The 23,090-nt window shown below is 50.8% G+C and overlaps 13 protein-coding genes; 8 read left to right on the top strand and 5 right to left on the bottom strand.

Moving 5' to 3' along the window:
- Window positions 1–1,428: 1,428 nt before the first annotated feature.
- GSBLH_T00003522001 (uncharacterized protein) lies at window positions 1,429–2,671 on the top strand (the record flags this gene model as incomplete). XM_013042290.1 has 2 exons in its annotated part: window positions 1,429–1,846; window positions 1,881–2,671. The coding sequence occupies exons 1-2, from the start codon at window positions 1,678–1,680 to the stop codon at window positions 2,669–2,671; spliced, it is 960 nt and encodes a 319-aa protein (XP_012897744.1). The 5' UTR covers window positions 1,429–1,677.
- Window positions 2,672–2,878: 207 nt separating this feature from the next.
- GSBLH_T00003523001 (uncharacterized protein) lies at window positions 2,879–3,645 on the top strand (the record flags this gene model as incomplete). XM_013042291.1 has 4 exons in its annotated part: window positions 2,879–2,925; window positions 2,957–3,202; window positions 3,234–3,338; window positions 3,369–3,645. The coding sequence occupies 4 exons, from the start codon at window positions 2,879–2,881 to the stop codon at window positions 3,634–3,636; spliced, it is 666 nt and encodes a 221-aa protein (XP_012897745.1). The 3' UTR covers window positions 3,637–3,645.
- A 17-nt stretch (window positions 3,646–3,662) lies between these two features.
- Window positions 3,663–4,868, top strand: GSBLH_T00006670001 (uncharacterized protein; the record flags this gene model as incomplete). Its single annotated transcript, XM_013042292.1, has 10 exons — window positions 3,663–3,674; window positions 3,705–3,882; window positions 3,916–3,992; window positions 4,023–4,151; window positions 4,180–4,431; window positions 4,460–4,495; window positions 4,525–4,559; window positions 4,624–4,642; window positions 4,674–4,751; window positions 4,782–4,868. The coding sequence occupies 10 exons, from the start codon at window positions 3,663–3,665 to the stop codon at window positions 4,866–4,868; spliced, it is 903 nt and encodes a 300-aa protein (XP_012897746.1).
- Window positions 4,869–5,911: 1,043 nt separating this feature from the next.
- On the bottom strand, window positions 5,912–9,376 carry GSBLH_T00003524001 (uncharacterized protein; the record flags this gene model as incomplete). Its single annotated transcript, XM_013042293.1, has 7 exons — window positions 5,912–7,815; window positions 7,847–8,317; window positions 8,350–8,714; window positions 8,750–8,885; window positions 8,917–9,003; window positions 9,032–9,149; window positions 9,182–9,376. 7 exons carry the CDS (start codon window positions 9,374–9,376, stop codon window positions 5,912–5,914), a joined length of 3,276 nt encoding a protein of 1,091 aa, XP_012897747.1.
- A 661-nt stretch (window positions 9,377–10,037) lies between these two features.
- On the bottom strand, window positions 10,038–10,253 carry GSBLH_T00006671001 (uncharacterized protein; the record flags this gene model as incomplete). Its single annotated transcript, XM_013042294.1, has 1 exon — window positions 10,038–10,253. One exon carries the CDS (start codon window positions 10,251–10,253, stop codon window positions 10,038–10,040), a length of 216 nt encoding a protein of 71 aa, XP_012897748.1.
- A 1,035-nt stretch (window positions 10,254–11,288) lies between these two features.
- GSBLH_T00003525001 (uncharacterized protein) lies at window positions 11,289–12,157 on the bottom strand (the record flags this gene model as incomplete). Its single annotated transcript, XM_013042295.1, has 3 exons — window positions 11,289–11,685; window positions 11,717–11,781; window positions 11,819–12,157. The coding sequence occupies 3 exons, from the start codon at window positions 12,155–12,157 to the stop codon at window positions 11,289–11,291; spliced, it is 801 nt and encodes a 266-aa protein (XP_012897749.1).
- Window positions 12,158–12,370: 213 nt separating this feature from the next.
- GSBLH_T00003526001 (uncharacterized protein) lies at window positions 12,371–14,101 on the bottom strand (the record flags this gene model as incomplete). The annotated part of the gene is made up of 5 exons (XM_013042296.1): window positions 12,371–12,973; window positions 13,011–13,169; window positions 13,201–13,812; window positions 13,843–13,961; window positions 13,996–14,101. 5 exons carry the CDS (start codon window positions 14,099–14,101, stop codon window positions 12,371–12,373), a joined length of 1,599 nt encoding a protein of 532 aa, XP_012897750.1.
- A 635-nt stretch (window positions 14,102–14,736) lies between these two features.
- On the top strand, window positions 14,737–15,134 carry GSBLH_T00003527001 (uncharacterized protein; the record flags this gene model as incomplete). Its single annotated transcript, XM_013042297.1, has 2 exons — window positions 14,737–14,817; window positions 14,847–15,134. The coding sequence occupies 2 exons, from the start codon at window positions 14,737–14,739 to the stop codon at window positions 15,132–15,134; spliced, it is 369 nt and encodes a 122-aa protein (XP_012897751.1).
- Window positions 15,135–16,012: 878 nt separating this feature from the next.
- On the top strand, window positions 16,013–16,704 carry GSBLH_T00003528001 (uncharacterized protein). XM_013042298.1 has 5 exons: window positions 16,013–16,091; window positions 16,125–16,302; window positions 16,335–16,426; window positions 16,457–16,556; window positions 16,594–16,704. Exons 1-5 carry the CDS (start codon window positions 16,033–16,035, stop codon window positions 16,690–16,692), a joined length of 528 nt encoding a protein of 175 aa, XP_012897752.1. The 5' UTR covers window positions 16,013–16,032; the 3' UTR covers window positions 16,693–16,704.
- Window positions 16,705–17,244: 540 nt separating this feature from the next.
- Window positions 17,245–17,574, top strand: GSBLH_T00006672001 (uncharacterized protein; the record flags this gene model as incomplete). The annotated part of the gene is made up of 1 exon (XM_013042299.1): window positions 17,245–17,574. The coding sequence occupies one exon, from the start codon at window positions 17,245–17,247 to the stop codon at window positions 17,572–17,574; it is 330 nt and encodes a 109-aa protein (XP_012897753.1).
- Window positions 17,575–18,699: 1,125 nt separating this feature from the next.
- On the top strand, window positions 18,700–19,971 carry GSBLH_T00003529001 (uncharacterized protein; the record flags this gene model as incomplete). Its single annotated transcript, XM_013042300.1, has 1 exon — window positions 18,700–19,971. One exon carries the CDS (start codon window positions 18,700–18,702, stop codon window positions 19,969–19,971), a length of 1,272 nt encoding a protein of 423 aa, XP_012897754.1.
- Window positions 19,972–20,407: 436 nt separating this feature from the next.
- GSBLH_T00003530001 (uncharacterized protein) lies at window positions 20,408–21,842 on the top strand (the record flags this gene model as incomplete). The annotated part of the gene is made up of 7 exons (XM_013042301.1): window positions 20,408–20,534; window positions 20,566–20,621; window positions 20,657–20,714; window positions 20,747–20,848; window positions 20,878–21,500; window positions 21,530–21,640; window positions 21,669–21,842. 7 exons carry the CDS (start codon window positions 20,408–20,410, stop codon window positions 21,840–21,842), a joined length of 1,251 nt encoding a protein of 416 aa, XP_012897755.1.
- Window positions 21,843–21,906: 64 nt separating this feature from the next.
- Window positions 21,907–22,799, bottom strand: GSBLH_T00003531001 (uncharacterized protein; the record flags this gene model as incomplete). Its single annotated transcript, XM_013042302.1, has 6 exons — window positions 21,907–21,922; window positions 21,951–22,165; window positions 22,196–22,249; window positions 22,285–22,479; window positions 22,511–22,617; window positions 22,655–22,799. The coding sequence occupies 6 exons, from the start codon at window positions 22,797–22,799 to the stop codon at window positions 21,907–21,909; spliced, it is 732 nt and encodes a 243-aa protein (XP_012897756.1).
- Between the last annotated feature and the right edge of the window lie 291 nt (window positions 22,800–23,090).

Here is a 23,090-nt window from a genome sequence, read left to right on the forward strand (position 1 = left end):
AACTTCCTCGTTCTTCTTCTCTTCTTTTGCCAGGTTCGTCTTGGCTTCCTCGCCTCATGCACTAGCTGGGCCAACTCCTTCCGTTCGGAAGAAGTTTCCAAATGCGGTGCTCTTCCCTTTTCTTGAGCTGCTACACCTGTGTATTGCTTATCCACGTTTATCTAACATTCGGCCGTCCTTCATTGAACATGGAAGTAGGCAATAATAAAATCTGAATTACGAAAGTACTTTTCCCGCGTTCTTCGTGACTCTCTTGTGTGCTATGTGGTTCCCTATTGGATCTTCAACCACTCTCCGTACATCTCGATGGTTCGGATGCTCATTCTTTTCAACCAAATCATTCCGTTCTTTGAATTCATCTACAGCCGGATCCTTGTTCCCTTGCTTCCATCCGTCGCGAAGTTGCATTCCCGTTGTACTTTCATGTGTAGAAAGGCGGAAACTGTGATGAACCAGACCATGCAGCGCATGTTGGGCGATGCGTGGACATCGCGGAATCCCACCGAGAAGCGATATATTCTAACGGAAATCGTGGAGATGGGGAACGGTTCGATGGAAATCATGCTGCTCTTGGTGAGTGTGTTAATGATCCGAGGACTGAAGGGAATCATGATGGTGCTGCTGACTTTCCAGTACCTGATGTTCCGTGTGAGTTCAAACACATACGTGGAGGTAGGAGTGTCGGAGGAGGAATAGCAAGCGGTAGAGGGTTGTTCGACAGTTTGACACATCGATGAATCAGTTGGTATATCATCCGAGGTGTCCTTTATTCATCCGTTGGGTATTGGGGGATAGAGTGATGCGTAGGGAATCTTTATTTGAAAATACGGGGGTTTGTAATCCAGAGATATTATTCAAGAAGTAGAGTTTTGTCTGTTTGTTTGACTCGCTTTGTTTGGGTGGTGGAGGATGCCTGTTATTGTCCAACAGAACAGGAAAAAGGGGGTTCGGATGCAACTGAAGCGTACAGAAAGCAGTAGTTGCTCCATGTTTTTTATTTACTTGGCTCTGATGGCAGCTCCAGTAGTATCCGCTCTACTAGCTCTAAGGACGTATTTAACGTTGGATGAGAATAGTGACTTTACCTATTATATTATTACTGGTAAGTTGCTTCTATGACGATTTCTGATGCATAGCAATAACGAACGTTACGAACTCAACGACTCTATCGTAGATGGATGAAGTGGTGATACCAAATCGTTTTCGTGGTGTTCTATCTATCATCGTTCTGGATATATACATTTTCTTTATATAGTTTAAGGGTGTTTGCTTTTTCTCTGTTTTTGCCTGTTTGTTTGAAAGGGTGATGTGTATACATCGACTGCGGTTTTCGATCACTGGATTCGTCACACCCAATTCCTCATTCCATGTTCCATCAGTTGTCCTTTTTCAGCAAGAAGGCATCCTCTGCACTGCATTGCTTTTGCAGAATGTACCGCCCTGTTGGAATTGTGGGATTGCCCAATGTCGGAAAATCGACACTCTTCAACGCTTTAACAAAATCAGAGTTGGCAGCCATGGCAAATTATCCGTTTTGCACAATCGATCCCAATAAAGCCAATATCCTTGCTAAACGCGTCCACAGCTCATCCTTAACTCCCAATTGTTTCTATTCCAGACGCGAAATTGGACAAATTAGCTTCCATCTGTCAGTCGGAAAGAACTGTGTACGATGAGATGCAGTTCATCGATGTAGCAGGGTTAATCAAGGGTGCTCATAAAGGAGAGGGGTTAGGAAACCAGTTTCTCTCTACAATTCGTCAAGTTAGTGTGATTCTCCATGTGGTGCGGTGTTTTGAGAATCCTGATATCATTCACGTAAATAACCACATTGACCCTATCAATGGTATCTATTTTTTATGCTGTGGTAATTGGCCTAGATATTGAAACGATCCGAATGGAACTTCAGCTGGCCGATTTGTCGCAACTGGAGAAGCAGAAAGAAAAGCTGACTTCCAAAAGTCGCAGCTCCAACGCCCCGCAACTCCGAGCCACGCTGGACATCGTGAATCGGTGCATTGAGCAACTCAACCAAGACAAAAGCCCTGCATCGATTGAATGGGAGAAGGAAGAACTCCCAATCTTCCACTCGTTGCAGCTACTCACAGCCATCCCTCCCTTGTACATTTTGAACACAGATAGCGATTCGGCAGCGAAGGGAAATAAATACACAGAGGAAGTCAAGAAATACATAGGAGAGCAAAACTGCCTCGTGTTGTCTGCCCAGTTAGAACAGGAGAGCATTTTGTTTGGCGACAGTGCTTCCCAACTGGAGTATTTGGAGCAGTTCGGAATCCACGAGAGCGCGCTGAATAACGTCGTTTCAGCGTGCAGCAAGCTGCTCGGTCTCTGCACGTTCTACACGGTGGGCAAAAATGAGGCTCGTGCATGGCACACGGAGAAAGGCTCCACAGTGCAGGAAGCAGGTGGACGAATCCACTCCGATTTCGTTTCCAAGTTCATCAAAGCAGAAGTAATGCACTATAATGACTATGTGTCGCTCAAAGGAGAGGAAAACTGTAGAAAGGCGGGGAAGTTGTATGTGGAAGGACCTTCCTACATTTGCCAAGACGGGGATATTTTGTTCTACCATATTCGGAAGTTGCCTGTTTGTTTTCCAAAGAAGATTACGATGATCACAAGTCTGGTAGTTTCAGCAGCATTTTTATGATAATCATAGATGATGGTACAGTTCGAATATGTCTCATAATTATCGAATATAAAACGTAGATATTTGCTTCGTTTGGTGAGAAATAGATGGTTTGCAAGAATTGTGGTGAAGAGGGACACATAGCTAGAGATTGTCCCAAGGGTAAGTTTCTTTTTCGAACGGTAAACTGAAGAAAAGGTGTGCTTCATTTGCAAGAAGCCTGGTCATATGTCCAACAACTGCCCAGAGAATCCCAACCCTACTCCTCAGAAGCCGTAAGTTTGTATCCGTTTCTTCTTATTGCAGTAAGAGCTTCCGCCCCAACCGTAGAAATCCTCGTAATGTCAATCGCCGTTGCACTATTTGCAACGAGACTGGACACACGGATGCTAATTGTCCTCATAAAGATTCTGCTATCGGTATCCCCGAGAACGCAGGATCTGCGCCTGCGCCCGCTGCTGAGCAAGTCGCTGAGCCCGCTCCTGCTGCTCCTGCTGCCCCTGCTGCCCCTGCTGCTCCTGCTGCTGAGGCTACGGAGGCTGCCGCTCCTAGGTTCGTTTTGATTTTTTTGCATAACCCGCAGCGAGAACTCCGCTGCCGACCAGATCATTTGCCGCGCCTGCCACAAGCCGGGACACATTGCTCGTAATTGCCCCGAGCGACCTCCTCGTGCGGAGAGACGTGAAGGGTAGTCGTCAAAACCCAAGCTAAAGCGTAGAGCGCGTCCTCGCCGCTTCCGCCGCTTCGTGCCGTACAATACTTGCTACCGCTGCCTGCAGCCCGGCCATTTAGCGAGAGACTGCCAGAACGAGATCGTGTGCAGCCGCTGCGAGCAGCCCGGACACAAGGCGCGCGAGTGCAAGAATGAACCTGTATGCTACCGATGCAAGCAGAGCGGACACATTTCGAGCGCATGCCCGAATCCGATTGTGTGCTATAAGTGCGGACAGCCTGGACATAAGAGAAGCGAGTGCACGCAGGCTTAATCTTGTTTCGATTTGTTTGTTGGACAATGAACGACTCGGTATTGCAGGGGAAATGACTTGTAAGGTAGACGTTGGTCGCTGTGATTGGGGCTGCGGGCGTCGGGAAGACATGTCTGCTGGATTTCTTAGAGGGGCGGTCTTTCTCTGCGAACACCGAGCAGGATCACGAAATCCGACAACGGGTCATTTATTTTACTGCCAAGAATCAAAACCAGCCCTTTCGTTTCTGGGACATTTGCGGAGAACGTATCTTGCATTTTCCGCAAACTTAAAGCGTAGTATCTCCGCTAGAACGTTCGCGCCAATACTTGATGCACAGTCAAATTATATTGCTCTGCTACAGCATCAATTCATTTGTCCGCTATCTGTTTTCGCTATGAGTGTAGGCATCCTATGAGTACATCACCAACTTGTGGGTCGACATTCGAAAGTGTTGTATTAACAATCCAAACATGGTGTTTTTCCTACTAGGACTCAAGAAGGACATGGAGGATGAGCGAGAGGTGTCGATTCCCGTAGAGCTTTGTTATTCTTGCGATCTAGGAAGCTCGTCGTTTCGCCACAATCAACAACATGCAGTTCACAGAGTTGTCTCTCGTTGTGGGGCGAGACAGCACCATGTTTAAAGAGCAGTTAGCCACGATTCTGACTCTAACGCGATCCATTCGACTGAACCTGCTGATCCAGGCTTGTTCCCAGCATCTCTACAGACGGATTCTAAAGGAGGAATCAGGAAATCCGGAGGCGTTGAAGAAGTTGCAGGAGCAGTTGAGGCAGAATCCGTATGAAGCTAAAGTAGTGATGGAGGACGCGTTTCATGTAGTACTATAAACTGACAAAAAGGGAGCTGGAGGATGAAGTAGAGCGGTTAAAGAAATTGTACCTTAGTCTATAATTCATTGGGTTCATGTTTTCGAAAAACAGTACGGATATTGTGTTGATCGGAGAGCCATATCGATCAGAGGAGAAATTCACGCTTGTTGACAGCAAAATTGGTGGTTTGCCTGTTTGGGTCTGAATTGGCGTGTAACGAATAGGTCTGGCAAACTGAAGAGCCGGAGGGATATCCGTTCCACTGTTCTGTGTGTGGAAAGGAAATGTGTTTGTTAATGCAGGTATTCGTGGTTTTTTAAGATGTCGCTTAGGTTTATGAGCCGACTTCTGCTCTGGATCGTGTTCTCTATGTGTTTTGTTGTAAATCGTCGAGTTGCCAGCTTTCTCCGCAAGGGTAGCACTGGGATTTTGACTCAATGTGCAGTTGGCGTTGTATTCGTCAGCAAACTGCTGTTCAAGAGGAGGACGTGAAAGAGGAGGAAGTGAAACCTGCTGCAAAGCCTGCTATTTCAACAGGGCTTTCGTGGGATTTTGGCTCTTCTTCGACTGGATCTGCGTTGTCTTTTAGTTTTGGACCGACTGCATCGTCGAATGTCTCTACAAAGTCCACCAGCTCGGCATCTGTTTCTGCGAACGCCGATTTGCTGAGCCTTTTATCGAAAATGGAGAAGAAAACGGGAACTACCTCCGATTCGCAAGCCTTCTCCGCACCGAATCCCTCCGTTCCATCGAATTCGCAGAGCTCGTTCCAATCGAAATCCTCCAAATCGAAGACCAAGTCCCCATCGAAGGCCGCCTCCGCGGACCAAACCTCGCACCCCCAAGTCCCCGAATTGTTCATCGACGTTTTCCTTTGCTTGTTCTCCGCATAACTCGCAGATCTTCGATGAGCCCGAAGCGAAAGCCGCGAGTCACAAGCCGGGCAACGCGAAGAAAGCGAGCGAGCTGACGGTGGAGCGAGGCGAGGGCGAACTGTACGACCACGACAAGAAGATGTCGCGTCTGTTAAAGTTCCAATCGACCATCCAGCGATGTCCTTCGCAGGTGGTGAGGTAGAGAGAGAGAGGACACCATGAGGGGTAGAATCGCGTATCCGAACGGCCAGCCGCTTTTCCCCAGCACCGCGCAGTTGCCCGCGATTCCTCGCTGCGAGTGCGGCGCTGCGCGCGTGTTCGAGTTGCAGATTCTGCCTACGGTTTTGTCGTTCCTGCCGGCGGACGAGTCTGTCTCGCTGGAGTCGCTGACGAACGAGGAATGGTCCTCCGTGCTGCTTTACACCTGTGCGAATCACTGCCATCGCGGTGATTCTGCCGCTGACGAAACCGTTGTGGTCTTGCCGCCTTTATAATTCCAATACCAATTCTAATTCCAATACTAATACCAATTCCAATACCAATCCGTCCTTATCAACACGCAAATAAATCACACTCATGCTATTCCTCTACATACCCTTCTCTTCTTCTTTCTCCTGTTTGTAACAAACACACAAATCCTTCTGAGCCAGCTCCTCAAAGCGGCGAATCGACGCCTCCACCTTCTCCATCTCATCCCGCAGTTCGTTCAGCTTCTTGGCGTCCCGCGCCTTGATCTCCTCGGGCACCTTCACGTACGCCTCCACGTTCATCTTGCCCTCCAGCTTCTCCTTGCGACCCCGGATATCCCGCAGCTGCGTCTCCAGCTTCTTCAGCTCCTGCGCGAAGTCCACGAGTCCCTGCAGGTTCACCAGCACCGTCACCTTCGGGTTCACGTGCTTCACCGCGCAGCTGTGCGGGAACGACGCCTCCTGCGACACCAGCACTTCGCCTGCCTGCGTCAGCGTCTTGAAATCGCTCGCCAGGCGCGACAGCACCGCGAAGGTCTCCTCATCGGCCGCGGCGAGATAGAACGTGGGGTTGTTCTTCCGCGTGAGGTTGTAGTCGCTCTTCAACGAGCGAGCCTCGTGCACCAGGCTGTCCAGCAGCTCCATCTCCGCCTCCAGCGTGGGGTTGGTCCAGGCGGCGTTCTCGACGGGGTACGTGCACAGCATGATCGACTCGGGGTAGTGGAAGCCGGGGCGAGCGGTCACGCGCTGCCAGAGCTCCTCGGTGATGAAGGGCATCAGCGGGTGGAGCAGACGCAGACCCTGCTCGAGACAGATGTACAGCGTGAGCTGGGCCTTCTTCTTGGCCTCGGCGTCGGTGCCGTTGATGACCGGCTTGATCATCTCCAGGTAGCGATCGCAGAGCATGTACAGCCAGAAGTTGTACACCTGCGTGGTCACGCCGGCGAACTCGTACTCCTCGAAGCACTTGTTGCACGCCGCGGCGGTCTGCGAGAGCTTGCTGAGGATCCACTGGTCGCGCGGCGCGAGCTGGGCGACGTCCAGGCTGGCGACGTCCTCCTCGGTGGCGGTGAAGCCCTCCAGATTCATCAGGCCGAACTTCACGGCGTTCCAGAGCTTGTTGCAGAAGTTGCGATAGCCGATCACGCGCTGGATGTCCAGGTTGATGTTCATGCCCTGGATGGTGTAGGCCAGCAGGCCGAAGCGCAGAGCGTCCGTTCCGCACATGGGGATGCCCTCCGGGAAGTCCTGGCGCTTGCCCTGCGAGGCACGCTCGACCTCGGCGGGGTCGAGATTGCCGTGGCGGATCTTCTCGAGCATGGACTCCAGGTCGCAGCCGTTGATGATCTCGAGCGGGTCGATCACGTTGCCCAGCGACTTGGACATCTTGCGGCCGTACTTGTCGCGGATCATCGCGTGCAGATACACCTGGCGGAAGGGCAGCTTGTCCGTCAGCTCCAGCGACATCATCACCATGCGCGCCACCCAGAAGAACAGAATGTCGTGGCCCGTCTCCAGCAGCGTGGTCGGGAAGAACGCCTCCAGATCCTCCGTCTGGCGCGGCCAGCCGAACACGGAGAACGGGAACAGGCCCGACGAGAACCACGTGTCCAGCACATCGGGATCCTGCTCCACCGTCACCTCCTCCGGCTTCACGCCCAGCTTCGCCGCGCCCTTCGCGATGGCCTCCGCCTCGTCATGCGCTGCGACCCACACGTCGTCGTCCTTCACCGCGTCGCCCTGCTTCACCAGCACCTTGTACGCGGGGATGCGATGGCCCCACCAGAGCTGGCGGCTGATGCACCAGTCGTGGATGTTCTCCAGCCAGCGGTACCACGTGTTCTCGTGCTCCTTGGGCAGGATCGACAGCTCGCCCTTGCGCACGGCCTCCACGGCGCGCTGCGCGGCCTCCTTGCAGTCCACGTACCACTGCGGCTTGAGCAGCGGCTCGACGATGTCGCCGGTGCGCGTGCAGACGGGGATCTGCATCTTGTTGTCCTCCTTCCCGATGAGCAGACCCATCTCTACGCGTCAATCGGAGAAACGGAGAAGCACTGGCGAGGTCCTCCTCGAGCTTCACGCGGACGTCGAAGCGCATCATGCCGGTGTACGGCGCGCCGTTCTCGTTGATGCGGCCGTCATCGCTGATCACGTTGATGAACTCCAAGTGATGGCGGTTTCCGCACTCGAAATCGTTGGGATCGTGCGCAGGCGTGATCTTCACCGCTCCCGTTCCGAAGTTCATGTCCACCAAAATGGGGTCCGTGATGATCGGGATGCGTCGCCCATTGATCGGGTGGATCACGTACTTTCCGTGCAGGTGCTTGTAGCGCGGATCGTCGGGGTGCACCGCCACGGCCGTATCGCCCAGCATCGTCTCCAGACGCGTCGTCGCCACCACGATCTTCTCGTCCGAGTTCTCCACGGGGTACGCGAACTTCGTGATGCAGCCGAACTCATAGAGCTTGTCGCCATGGCCGGGCACTTTGCGCAGAGTCCGTCCCTCCAGATCGATGTACTCCACCTCTGCGCCTCACGCCCCTCCTCCACGGTTCTACCGATATCCGACAGCGCCGTGCGCAGCTGGCAGCACCAGTTCACCAGACGGCGGCTTCGATAGATCTTGCCCTTCTCGAAGAGGCGCACGAAGGCCTCCTTCACGGCAGCCGTGAGGTTGGGGTCCATCGTGAACGCCTCGCGGCTCCAGTCCACCGACGTGCCCAGACGACGCAGCTGGTGCGTGATGCTGTTCGCGTAGTTCCGCTTCCACTCCCACACCTTCTCCACGAACGCTTCACGGCCCAGATCGTGGCGGGTCTTGCCCTCGTCCTTCATCAGCTGCTTCTCCACGACCACCTGCGTGGCGATTCCGGCGTGGTCCACGCCAGGCACCCACAGCGTCTCGCAGCCACTCATTCGCTTCCTGGGAGTGAGATTTGGGATGGCGAGAGAGCGTACCAGCGAACAATGGCGTCCTCAATAGAGTTCGTCAGGGCATGACCGAGATGCAGAGAACCCGTCACGTTGGGAGGTGGAATCACCATCACGAACTTCTTCTCGGGAGGAAGCTGCTTGGCGCGCTCCACGCTGGCCTCTACAGCATCACATCGCCCACCGAGAGCTACTGCAGAACCCAGAGGCCTCCCACCACTCTTCCCAAGCGGCCTCAACGGCGTTCGGAGCGTAAGTCGCAGCCATGGGCTCGGACAGGTCTAGTAGAAAGCATACAGTGCGGCTTACCCTTCTTCTGGCCCTTCGGGGTTTTGTTTACAAACACTGGCTCGGGGGCCTTCGCTTTCTTTTCAGTCTTGGCCGCCTTCTTCTCGCCTCCCTGCGCAGCGCCGTTCTTTAATCCCCACTAGTCCATCACCCATTTCATCCTGCCCATACAGCCTTCATTTTCTCTTCTTTGCTCATCTTTGGTTTTGCGTTCTTCTGCTTAGCCAACTTCTTCAACTGACTCTTTGAAAGCTCCTTCGGGGCTTCAGCAGGAGTTTCAGCCGCAGGGGCAGGATTTGTCGTTGCTACCTTTTCGCTCTCAGTGCTAACATCATGAAACGCTAAGCAACAAACATACCTTTCCATGGTAGAGGAACCAAACTACTAAAATGAATTCTAAAACTGTCACACAGAGAAATGAACAAAAATCGGACCTATTTTTGTAACAAAACCAATTCATTAATAAAGGGGTGTCTTCAACAAAACGAATATTAACTATGATACGGATACGTTTTGTAAAATTCAGGAAGGTATTCTTCAAAGTACCGATCGAGTTTCGACAGCAGGCGATCGGAGGTCTCGATTCCGAGCAACTCTCGGACTTTCTGGAACTCTCTCTCCAGCTTCTACCCAATTCAGCTACGAGATAACGTGTACCTCACTGTGCGAAGTCCCCAGCGCGCCCTCCTCATACACCATAATTTCGATTTCTCCGATGGAGTATGAGGTCACGTCTCTCTGTGACTCGTTATCAAATCAAGAGCTCTCTACCCTGGATAGGTCCTCTGTAGGGATCAACCGCGCATTATCAAGATCAATTTTGGTGTGATCGTTTCTACTGACAAGAGGATCCGATTCTGTACAATCGATAAGACGTTCGTGTTGTCTCCACAATGGCAAGTGGCTGCAGGCAATGCAGTTTGCTATCAAACGTTGGGAACGACTTGAAGAAAGGGTATCTATCTAATTCTTGCGATATCTGCTCCTTTCCTTCTCTCTCCCTTCACATCACGAGTAAGTCGAATGACTACACGTAGTACGTTGTCCCCAGTCCCTCGAAGTCGACGGGGTTCACCTTGGGTATGTTTCCCGTCTTGAGCTCCCAAGTGTCTTGTCGCTGACGCAGCCAAATGTTTCGGAGGGCTAGCTTTTTGTCTGGGAAGTCGTAGTACGTGTCTAAAAACGTTTTGCTCCCGAGGAAAGTTGCATTGCACGAAGCTAGCTTCTTTGCTATTGCCTTCATTTGGAAAATGAACTTCTGCTCCACCTAGTCATGATGGGAGTCATTCACAACGACTTCAAGTGCCGCCATTCTCTTCTTCTATAATGATCGGGTTTATTATGAACATGAAAAGTTGCCAAAAATGAATTCCGTATTAATCACTGAAACAAACCCTCCTAAAATCGTTGAAAGTAGTGAGGAACAGAGGCAGACATCGTTTTTCTGTTTCTGGTTTATAACTTGTAGGAATAACAATCGTTCGCGTAGTCTCACAGCGTAAAATGAATGGAAGACACTATATCAAATAGGGGAACAAGACGCTTGTTGATGATGGGAATTGAAGTGTTGGCTCACCGAGAGCGGGAACAGGAGGGGTAATGCAAACGATTTATTTTGACAGTTAGGCTGGAGGTGTATGTTTCTGAAGGACGCGGAGTACGGTAGTGTTTTCTCGGTAATTTTTAGAATAAATCAATCTGCGCAAAAGCATTTGGAGTAATACGATGGTTTTTGTGGATAATGATGGTTCTGCTCAATTATGCTGATCCCGTTTGCACTCCATTCTGTTTTTAGCATAGATTATTTCTCTCTGCTACGGTATTCAGAACTATTCGTTGAAGCCTTCCGTCGTATGGCTCTCTCTAATTGCCATCATCATTTCCATCATATATGCATCCTCTATAAAAATCGCTTTTTCTGTGATTTGCATTGTATTCGTAAATCACAGTTGGATTGGCTCTGTTTTAGAATTTCATTCTTCGTATCATCGTATACCGTCTTCGCTATGGCTTTGAAGAATTCAGCTTATCGCGTGTTTTTACAGTCTTTTTTGATTCTTTTCTTTGATTCTCTAGCTTCTTTCATTTTGCTTCGTTATCGCCGTAGTGTTTTTTGAAATGGTCGACGAGGCGGGGAATAGTTGCAGGTAGACTGCGCTATTGCTGCTTCCTCCTGCACTTTTCATTCGTTCATTCGTTCAAACGTTCAAACGTTCATTCATTCATTCGATCGTTCGTTCGTTCGTTCGTTTAATTATTCATTCATTCATTCATCCATTCATGGATTTATTGCTTGTTTGTTTGACTCTGTTTTGAAAAAAACACGATAGAGGATCCCTTTCTGTTCAAACAACTCCAAGGTCGCACCCACTTCCTTCTCGGGGAAAACGTTCTCCCCGATTCCCACTTCGGAGGATGTCACACCATGGAAATCAGAACCACTGCAGCAGAACAGATTGTGCTTATGACAGAACGTGCGATATACCACGCTGCTTGCCTCAGGATGATGGCGAGGAGGGAAACATTCCACACCATCCACGCCGTATTGCAGAGCTTCTTTGCAAACACGAATGGGATAGTTATAGAGCCAGGGATGAGCGACGGCACAGAGACCGTTGAATTTGTGGATGAACTGGATTGCCTGCTCCAGATTGTAAAGTTTCACAGGTTCGAAGCTGAATGGTACATAAAGTGATAAAAGTATACTATTTGCAGTTATTTCCGATGAAGCGAATATACGCTTCTGGAATCGTGTTGATATAATGATGCTCCTACACATCAACCACCAAACACAAGCGGGATAAATACCAATAAGCACTGGGCGATGACAGGGAGACTTGGGTAGCAGTCCTTTGTTTTGGCTTCTATATCCGAATAAGGAATGTGATACCCATCTTGCTCAAGCTTTCCGAGAATCGTTTTGCATCTCTGAACTCTCACTTCGCGCACATGGGAGTCCATTTCTTCTAGAATCTTGGAGAGATCTGCAGTTTTGGGAAAATAGCACGCCAAGTGAATGTAGTTCTCGGTATCAGAGTAAGAAGACAATTCCATCCCGGAAATAATTCGCATTCCATCCTGAACGCGCTCCTTCACCTTCATCACTCCTCGCACTGTATCGTGATCCGTAATCGCAACAATCTTCATTCCAATTTTCTTGCATCGACTAAGAAGCTCTTCCACAGAAAGTTTCCCATCCGAGGCATTTGTATGGAGATGCAGGTCGATTCTTGGCTTGTTCTACCTCGTACCCCGTCACTCTCCCCTACAAGCATAAGGCGAACCGGCATAATGCAAATTTCTATCCAACAAACAGCCAACACCCAAACACGAGTACGAAAACCCCTCAATTCCCGCTCTCTACTTCAAGGTAGCCACCATATCATCGATCTTCAGCATCATGTGCACATACTCCGTCGCCTGCTGAATCGCACTCGCCGTCACCAGCAATGGCTGGATCACGCCTTCCTCCTTCATATCTCCGATACACCCTCTCTTCACATCAATTCCCGCCGTCTTCTCTCCCATCGCATGGCGCTGCCTCAGCTCCGTCACCTGCTGAATCGCGTGCATTCCCGCGTTCTCCGCCAAGGTGTACGGCACCACTTCCAACGCCTCCGCGAACGCCCTCGCGATGATTCGATCCGCGCCTTCCAAAAATCCCGCCCATTTCTGGAACTCCACAAACACCTCCGATTCGGGAGCTCCGCCTCCGACGAGCAGGAAGGGCTTTTTGACGAGGCAGCGCACGACGCAGAGCGCGTCATGCAGCGAGCGGTCGGACTCGTCGAGCACGAGGTTGTTGGACCCGCGGAGCAGGACGCTGACGGTGTCGGAGGCGGGGACGCCGGTGATTTGGGTGATGCGACGGCCGTCGAGCTCGACCTCCTCGACGAGGTCGGCGTGGCCGAGTTTGTCGGGAGTGAAGGAGTCGATGTGGGCGATGGGGCGGCAATGGAGCGTCTGGGAGGTGAGAAGGGAGCGGAGAGAGAGAGAGTACGCGTGCGATGAAGTCGATGTCGTCGCGCTCGATGTTGCTGAGAACGAGGATTTTGAGTTTGCTGAGGAAGTGGAGCGAGAGCTCGTTGACCGCGTCGCGGAGAATCGACTTCTGCACCAGCAGCACGTTGCACCCCGCCTGCTTGATCTTCTTGCACATCTGCGCGTGAGCGAGCCTCCGCGAAACCCACGTTGAGGATGTACGCGCGCTCCTCGCGCAGCAGCCGGTCCATCTGCGTGTAGTCGTTGATGATCACTTTGTTATCGATGTCCGTCTTCGGAGCCGATAAGTGGAACTGGATCAGCCCGATCTTCGCGTTCTTCACGCTTCGCACGCCCAGCATGCTCGTGTCGCTCGCGCGCGGGAACACCAGGCCGCGGATCAGCTGGCTGTCATCGATCGTGCCGCCCAGCTGCTTTACGATTTTGATGTTTCGCAGATCCACCTGCTTCCGAGCCACGTCGCTCACTTGCAGCACCGCGTCCACCGCGATCGGGGCCAGCACTGCCGAGTTGTTGCTCACCACTTTCGACGACAACGACGTCGACGCGGCGCGGAGGAGGCTTTCGCGGTCTTCCAGAGAGACAGGGATCGCCATCGAGGAAAGGATCTCCTGGGCCTTCTCCGCGCAGCGCAGGAAGCAGTCCGCGATCACGGTGGAGTGAATGCCCTTGTTGAGCAGCTTCGTACAGGCATCCAGAAGAGCGCCCGCAATAACCACGACGGTGGTGGTGCCGTCTCCCGCCTCGATGTCCTGCGCCTTTGAAAGCTCGACCAACATGCGAGCAGCGGGGTGAAGCACCTAGATGTCACGGACGGGCGCGAAACCGACTTGGATTTGTCCTAAAATCGTGGCACCATCATTCGTGATGAGAACTTCTCCCTTCTCAGCCTGAATCATTTTATCCATACCACGCGGTCCCAACGAGGTTCGCACGGCATCTGCCACCGCTAGAAAATGAGGATACCACGAATCAGTGCCCACCTTTCGCAGCTAGAATGTTCGACATGCGAACGTCCTTTGACTTGGAATCGCCTTCCAATAATTCTCCTTTATTCTGTTGAGTATTTGAAATGGGCTGTCCAGACATCTGATTATTCAATCAAAAGTGAAATACCAGAACGTTGTGAATATTTGGAACTCCAAAAATCGTCCCTTCTCCGAATGACGCGTTGTAGATGGTTTGGATAGTTGCATTTAAACGCATTCCTCCCTCTGCCCCTTTGAGCCTAATTTCAGACTCGTTTCAAATTGAACATCCATTTTGATGAATACTGGTAGATTTTAATGTGGATGGACCATCGTGCATAGAGAAGCGTCTTGGAGAGAACCAGGAGGAAATTGACCCAAAGCGCGTCGAACAGCAACAAACACACATTTTCGACTTGGATACCCTGCGTCACTTCTATGGTATGCATTCCTATTGAATTTGATGAAAGAGCGGCTCTTTCCAGCCGAGGAGATCGTGGAGTGGCTCACCTATCCGTATGGAGATGGACCCGACCAACGTCTGAGTATGACCAAGCGTGAGTTGTCGTTTACTCTCCAAAACGATATTTTTGTTCGATATAAGGGATTTCGGAATGCAGTATTACTTTGCACAGCAAGTATAATGGATAGGAATCATTCCGACAGGAACTCGTCAACCAAGTGCCAATCAAGTATGATATTGGCGGAATCTACAATTTGGACGTATTTTCTCCCTAGACTGATCCTAACAAGCAGATGTCCCACAAGGGAGGAAGCGCTTTCAAGCCCATCGCTCGTGAGCTGATCTTTGATATCGATATGGACGACTACTCCTCCGTATTCGCTCAATTTGCCTCACATCCAAGGTTCGCTACTGCTGCGAAGGCGCCAACATCTGTCCGAAGTGCTGGAAGTTCATGACGAACGCGGCGATGGTTCTCAAGAGCATTCTCACCAAGGAATTCGGCTTCAAACACATTCTGTTCGTCTATTCCGGACGTCGTGGAATCCACATCTGGGTCTGCGACCGCCGAGCCCGCTCGCTGACAGACTATCAGCGTAGCAACATCGTCAACTACGTGACGTTCACGCCTTCGACGACCGTTCTGCGGTATTCTCTCTGGTGGTTTGCTTGCGCATGGAATGATTCGTAGCGTGGCGGCCAAGAAACTGAGGCCATTCTTTGTGGATTGTATGATCGAATCGGAGGAGAATGGAGGACAGGACGTGCTCCGATTTGATCCTTCGTTGGTGTCAAGCTCCAAAAATCAGGGCTATATTACGGACGAAATGATTCTGGAGCAGAGCAAGAATCAGCGATTCGGTTTGCTTCTGCAATGCGTTGAAAGCAAGAATCGTCTAGAAATCCACAAAATCCTCACGAAGCAGAACATGTTGACTCCCAAAGAGAAGTGGAATCGAATCGAACGCGTGCTTGAAAAAGTGAAAACGGCACAAACTCGCTGAGACATAGAGCAAAAAACACGAACTCGAACGGATCATTTTAGCGTATACCTATCCACGAATTGATCAGAACGTCTCCTTGTTGAGACACCACTTGTTAAAGAGCCCTTTTGTGGTCCATCCGAAATCATGCAGAGTGTGCTGTCCGTTCGACCCAGACGCAGAGCAGCCGTTCGATCCGTTTTCGGCTCCTTACTTGGACGAGCTCTTTGTGAGAGATGATGCGCGTGGGGTGAGAGAGAATGGGGTTACGCATAGTGGAGAAGTATAAAAACTATGTGAAGTTTTTCCGCGAAACGTTTTTAGCGCCGCTGCGCAAGGAAGAGGAGAAATTGCACAAGATCGAGGAAGGACGAAAAGTTGGGGAAACAGAATTGTTTTAAAAGTGTTTGTTTGTTGAAATGTTGGATGGTATATAGATATAGATATAGGGAAATAGATAAACAGATAAATAATAGATTAGACGTCTTTAAATTGTTCATATATCCTCAAATTCAGCGATTCAGTCAACCATTCCACCTATTTTTGGAATTCCGAATATTTGCGGTGATCACATAATTTGGTGATAACGACAAAATGAACATGGCAATGAACGAGCAGAGCTCTCCTTTGGATCCTTTTCGTGAGCAAGTGAGTGCCCTACGAAAGTAGGTATTTCGCGTACAGTGTCAGTTTTGTAGAGTCTACACGTTTTACATCGAAAAGACGATCAACTATCCGATGTACCGTTGGCTAGTTCTTGTCCTGACCGTAATTCTCTATGCTCGTCGTATTTTCCATGTTCAGGGCTTTTACTTGATCACATATACTTTGGCCTTATATCTTCTCAATCTTTTATTGGGCTTTTTGTCTCCGCTTGTAGTGTTTTGGTTAGTTGGGTTATGGACTAGGAAGTATATGATGACGATACTGCTGAGCTTCCTACACGTGACGCCACCGAATATAGACCCTTCATTCGCCGTGTGCCTGAGTTTACCTTTTGGTAGATCGTTGGTATTTAAATGAACGATAGGAAAAACAGCATGGAGGCCATCCTCCTGTGCTTTGTACTCACCTTGTTCCCCATCTTTGATCTCCCTGTCTTCTGGCCGGTTTTGGTGGTGTACTTTGTGGTAGGAATATGGAGTTGTCAAAGAGTAACGAAACTAGATGCTTTTCCTTATCACAATGCGTGATCGTTTGGTTCATATGATTCGCTACCGATATCTTCCCTGGTCTCACGGCAAAAAGAGATATACTTCGGATTAAGTGTGTAGTTGAGTCTGTTTGTTGGAATCTTGTTGTGGGGATTCATCTCATATAATCAAATCTTTCTTTTTGTGGAATTCACCGGTTTGCTTCTGGTTCTAACTAGTTTTTAAAAAATGGGGCATTGTTTTCCGTTTCTTGTAGTGTTTGTAATTTTGGTTGTTGGTTGTTCCTCCAACACCAATATCAATATCGGTAATTTACGCATCCCACTGTAACAATCTAGGCACTCTCGTATCGAAAGCCGCCAAAACAGGTGATAACGCTTATTGTATGGAAGGATTCTATTTTGAACTGGCAGCGCAGGTGAATCTTTTACGAGATCTATGATTTGAAGGTCGCTGCGCAATTTGTGAATGACAATCCGGAGATTATGCCAAACCACACTTTGGTGTTGGACGTCCGCGATATTAAAAAGGACCGGTACGTAGCATATGTTGCTATATGAAACTAGTTACGAAGCTATGACTGTAACAAGAGAATTGATTGTGTCTCATTTGAACTCATCCACGCAAGGACCGATCGTAGCTATCGTAGGAGCGGCGAGTGAGTATGTCCGCTGGATGGATCCGACCGTGTAGTGATTTGAATGAACTTGTTCAGCTGACGGCTTCCGAATTTTCGGTCCCCCAAGTTTCCTTCGAATCGCACTCCACCGACCTGTCTGACACGACCCTCTATCCCATGTTCTCTCGCATGTCCGCATCGCAGGACTTCCTCACGCTCTCTCTGCTCAAACTGATCGAGAAGTACCGCTGGCAGCGTTTCAACATCATCGCATCGGACGACAGCGACGGTTCCAACGCTGTGGAGGAACTGAAACGCGCGGTGACGCAGATGCCCGAAGACTTTCAAGACTACATTCAAGTTTGCTTTGTTTGACGTGTTTTCGAATCAGATGGGAGTGACGGTTCGCTACCCCACTCGCATGTCGCTTCCTCTCTCCGAAGACGACGAATCGTACGTGAAATCGACGCTGGATCAGATCCGCAAATCGGGGAATCGCATCAACATTCTCTTCGCGGACCCCATGCAAGCGGCCGCCTTTTTGTTCGTAGCGTCGAAAGAAAAAATGACAGGCAACGGCTGGCTGTACATCGGCACGGATTGGAACAGCATGCAGACGTATTCGGGATTGGACGACGAGTTCCGCGAAGTGGTGAAAAACGCGATGAACGGAATGGTGGGGATCAGTCCGTACATCGGAAACGTGGAAGCCTTGGACACGTTGTTCAGCGTACGATTGCGGATTGGAGGCGAGACGTAGAACTACTTGGCACAGCACCCGGAGATGCAGAAGCAGGCGAAGGAATTGTGCGGGAAGGAGATCGTGGTTCATCACGATTTGTACCCGGAATACACGATTTTTGTGTACGATGCGGTTATCACGGTCGCCTACGGACTGCACGCCGTGCTGAAATCGAAGCCCGATGCGACCTTTGCGTACCCAATCGATCAGGAATCGAGCCGTAGCACGAAAGAAGAGCGAACTCTGCTCTATCAGAACATTCTCAACGTCACTTTCGACGGCATGTCCGGCAAAGTTTCCTTCAAACCCGGCGTCGGCGATCGCGTGCCCGCCAAAATGGAGATCGTGAACATCTACGTTTCCCCTGTTTCCCCTTTTCACGTCCAGAACGGAGCGATCCTCGACATCGGCGACTCCGAATTCTTCAACAGCACGAACTACCGTTTCGAAATCGACAGCGTGCCGCGCTGGCCGGGCGGCGGCACCGCGGTTCCCACCGATCGAAGCGATAGCGAGGAGGAGTATTTGGCGCTGTACATGACGCTGACGCTGCTGTGGATGTCGATCGCGTTCATTTTCGGAGCGATGCTGGAGCGGTGGGAGATTCACCGACTGCCCGAAAGCGGCGCGGTGGTGGTGTTTGGAATCATCGCCGGCGTGCTGATTCGGTTTATGGGAAGCGAGGTGAGCTCGGTAGGCGGCGTGGCGGGGAAATGAAAGCGAAGACGGCGGTGTTCGACCCGAAAACGTTCACGCTGATGCTCTTGCCGATCATCATCTTCGAATCGGGGTACAACATGAAGACCAAGGGCATTTTCTTCAAGAACATCGGAACCATTCTCATCTACGCCATCTTCGGATCGCTCTTCTCCGCGATCGCGACCGGCCTGGCGCTCAGCGGACTGTTCTCGCTCAAGCTGTTCGACCCGATTAACATGTCCTCCATCGAGTGTCTGATCTTCGGTTCGTTGATCGCAGCCACCGATCCCGTGTCGACATTGGCTGTTTTCGGGGCGTTATCGGTCGAGCCGATGCTCAGCATGATCATGTTTGGATCTTGTTATGATCTTGTTATGCGTAGCTATGGCGAATCGGTGATCAATGATGCGGTTTCGATCGTGATGTTCAACACCATGTCCAAGTTCCTGCTCACGCCCATGTCGTTCCTCGCCATTTGCGACGCCGTCTGGACATTTCTCGTGATGTTCCTCGGCTCCACGGTGATCGGCGCCCTCATCGCCTTGTTCTGCTGCCTCGTCCTGAAATATGTGCGCTTCCCCTCCGTGGTTTTGGAGACCATCATCGTGTTCCTGACCGCGTATCTGGCGTTCGAGCTCACGGAGTCCTGCGAGTTGTCGGGAATCACGGCTTCGCTCTCGTGCGGAATCACGATGAACTACTTCGGGCTTCGCAATCTGCCGAAGGCAGGCCAGGAATTCTCGCAGCAGGCGGTGAAAGTGGCGTCGTCGGTGGCGGACACGCTGATTTTCTTCCAAGTGGGAGAGAACGTGTTCCTGAAAGAAACTATTTTCGATGTGCCCTGGAAGCTGGTGCTCGCCGTGTTCGTGATTATCATCCTGGTGCGCGCTGTGATGATCTTTGGATTCACGTATCTCATCAATATGAAGCGAACCAAGAGCAAAATCAGCGTGAACTCGCAGATTATGATGGTCCACGCCGGGCTGCGCGGCGCGATCGCCTATTCGCTCGCTCTTGTGTTCCCGTCACACAATCAGGAAGACGTTACGCGCGTCACGATGTGGATTGTGATCCTCACGATCTTCACGCAGGGCTGCAGCACCTACGACATGCTCCACTTGCTGCGCATCCCGCTGCACTGCAATTACGACACCAATCCGCAGAACGCGGAGAACCGCAAGAAACGGTCGGTCATGGCTTCGAGCGGAACGTTTGCCGCCAAATTAACCGCGTGGATCGAGAACCGCGTGATTCCCTTCTTCACCAATGAGCAGAAAGAGATCGAACAACCACTACTAAAGTCGAGTATTACACCATGCAATGAGTTTTAGTCCCGATGAACTCGACAAGGAGTTCATGATGCAGAATTATGTCACACCGCGCGATTCGTCCTCTTCGACACGCAGTCCAGCACGGAGGTCGTTCACATCGGTGACACGCGTGGTGAAAGGAAACGATGGAAAGACCATCGTGAGCAATGTCGCGGATGTGGAGGCGGACACGCTGGAGGACGAGAAGGATATGTTTGTGATCTCGGACGATGAGGTTGATAAGGATATGCACACGACACCGAGAGCCACGACCGATTCCGCGAAGAGTCCGCGGAACTCGAACTTGACGCCGCGGTCGTCGCTGCTCGGATTGGGGGCGAAATGAGGAATGTTTGCTTTCTTGCTTTGAATGTTTGTTGGGAGTCATGAACACACTTTTTCGGTACGCCATGTCGGAGGAAGTTGGTTGTGAAAACAGGGATTGAGGATCTAGAAAATGAAATACGATACACCAGCTCTCGTATTTGATATAGTCAAGAAATGGAATCGGGCTCGTGCATCCGTAATGACGCTTCGTCACGGTCCCGTGCTGACTCCCGTGTTTATGCCCGTTGGGACGAAAGGTCCGTGGAAATAGGAGAACTTGATCGGTAGGCACGATAAAAGGACTCACGCCCGATCAAATGCGTGACGAACCCATGGATTGTCAAGTGAGCTATGGTGAACCGCAAATCACTCCTTCTAGATTTTACTCGGTAATACCTACCATCTCAGCAGCAAGCCGGGTGCGCAGGAAGTTGCAGGTGGCTCTGGAATTGACACTACTTACTCGCAGACTTTGGCGGCTTGCACAAGTTCATGCAGTGGGACCGTAACATTCTAACGGACAGCGGCGGTTTCCAGATGGTGTCTCTTCTGGATTTAGCGGAAATCACCGGTATTTTTCCCCTCCCTCTGTAATCCCAGAAAACGGCGTTGTTTTCCGCCACCCCGCCGATGGTTCGCGTCTGGTCCTCCGTCCCGAAGACAGCATCCACTACCAGAACCTCATCGGCGCGGACATCATCATGGCTCTGGACGATGTCGTCCACAGCTGCACCAACGACGACGCCCGCTTCACAGAAGCGACCCACCGCACCGTACGCTGGCTGGACCGCTGCATCGCTGCGCACAGCCGCAAGGACGAGCAGAATCTGTTCGCGATCGTGCAGGGCGGTCTGGACGTCAGCGACAACGGCCTTCGAAACCAGTGTCTCGACGCCTTCCTCGAGCGAGCCGACAGCATTCCGGGCTTTGCGATCGGCGGCCTGGCCGGAGGCGAAGACAAGGAGTCGTTTTGGCGGGTGGTGGAGCTGTGCACGCGGCGCCTCCCCGCGGATAAGCCGCGGTATGTGATGGGCGTGGGGTATCCGCTGGACATTGTGGTGTGCACAGCGCTGGGCGCCGACATGTACGACTGCGTGTATCCGTCGCGAACGGGGCGGTTCGGGACGGCGATGGTTCCGTGGGGCTTGCTGAAGCTGAAGAGCAAGGCGTGCGCGGAGGACCTGCGTCCGATCGATCCGGACTGCACGTGCCGGACGTGCAAAGTGGGGGAAAGAGGGCGAGTCGAGGGTAGAATTATTCGCGCGCGGCGCTGCACCAGCTGTGCAAGAAGGAGGCGTTGGGAGCGAGTCTGGTGACGGAGCACAACCTGCATTATATGATCCATTTCATGCGGGAGATGCGAGTGAGAATGGCGAGGGAGTGCGAGATAGATGAGCATTATCGAGGGGCGGTTTGACGCGTTCGTGAGGGAGTTCATGAGGAAGTACTTCCCGAAGGGAGACGTTCCGAAGTGGTGCGTCGACGCGCTGCGTGTGGCAGGAATCGATTTAGTAGAGTCATCGAGTGTTTGTGTTCAAACAGAGGAAATAATGGACTGGATGTAGATGTCTTCGTGGTAAGGCTGCTCGGAGTCGAGCGAAATGAGCTTGTGAAAGCGATTGAAGTCGATCACGGCCTCTCTCTTCTCGCTGATCGACACGCAGGGAGCGAACGTCATGTTGTACGAAACGTCGGTCCACATGTAGCTGTAGCGGGCTTGAAGAGACCGGCTCGTTATAGACTCCGTTCCTTCGATCATCACCACGATCTCGATGTCGTTTGCTACTAAATACTCGCGGATTGACGCTTCGGAGAGCTGGGATTTGGAGTCATCCGACCGATTCGGGAGCAAGGGATAGAGAGGAGAATCCGCATCGATGTGGTGGATCTAAGGAGCATTTGGATCGATGACGCATACCACAACAGCAGGGAGAATGAGGAGCAGATAGCCTCCATAAGAGTCGTTCGGATGCTATACATGAGAAAGGAAAAGGAATTGGAAGGTACATCGAGTTTCATTCGCCGAATCTGGAAAGGAACTCCAGACTCGGCGTTGACAGTCTTCTGAACAGAGTAACAGGTGACGTGACTCTCAATGAGTTGATGCTTGCGTCGTTCGCAAATCTGAAACATGAAGTACCATTCGCCGTTGATCTCGCGGATTACGGCGCGTTTACTGAAAATAATCGAGCGAGCTCTCGTCTAGAGAATAAAGATGAAAAGAAGCGCCAACCAAAGCGCGACTAACACGGGCATAAATAACGCCAATGCAAAAAGAATTCATGAAAACAGATTGCATCATTTCACAGAACAATAGGACAAAAGCAACAGGGTTATCATCTATAAGGAAGAATAAAAAACCAAAAAAGAGAGTCACTGAAAGAAATATCTGAAACCGTGTAGCCAACAGTTGTAATCGTTTCTAAACTAATAATAAGAGCATTGAGATAGCAGTGGATGTCAATAAAGCCATAATCGCGGAAAAAGTAAAACATCATTGCCCAAAAGAGAATGCTGATCATATACTATTGCATGAATCTAAATAGATAATATGATACAGCACCAAGAATAGAAGCAATCACTATACCTGTCGAAAGAGAAGCAAACGAATGAAACCAATCATCCAAGTAAAGAGATGATTGCTTTTCCCCTGTTTTTGATATACCAAATCGGCCTAAATGTAATACCCACTGCAACACGAAATACCGTAAGAACGTTCATCTGTCCCCTCTCTATCAATAAACCTGTATTTCTTTGATGGTTCCTTTGATAATAAGGGTTGATTCATCAACTGGGAAAAGAAAATGTGAAGT

Source organism: Blastocystis hominis (assembly GCF_000151665.1).
Source record: "Blastocystis hominis, Singapore isolate B (sub-type 7) whole genome shotgun sequence assembly, scaffold_3".
NCBI classification, from domain to species: domain Eukaryota; class Bigyra; order Opalinata; family Blastocystidae; genus Blastocystis; species Blastocystis hominis.

Excerpts from the sequence above, each read along its gene's own strand:
- GSBLH_T00003528001 (XM_013042298.1), top strand. The coding sequence starts at position 16,033 with ATGAACGAGCAGAGCTCTCCTTTGGATCCTTTTCGTGAGCAAGTGAGT. Across the intron at positions 16,092-16,124 it reads CAAGTGAGTGCCCTACGAAA|AGTCTACACGTTTTACATCG; the intron begins GTAGGTATTTCG and ends TCAGTTTTGTAG. Across the intron at positions 16,303-16,334 it reads TGGGCTTTTTGTCTCCGCTT|GAAGTATATGATGACGATAC; the intron begins GTAGTGTTTTGG and ends GTTATGGACTAG.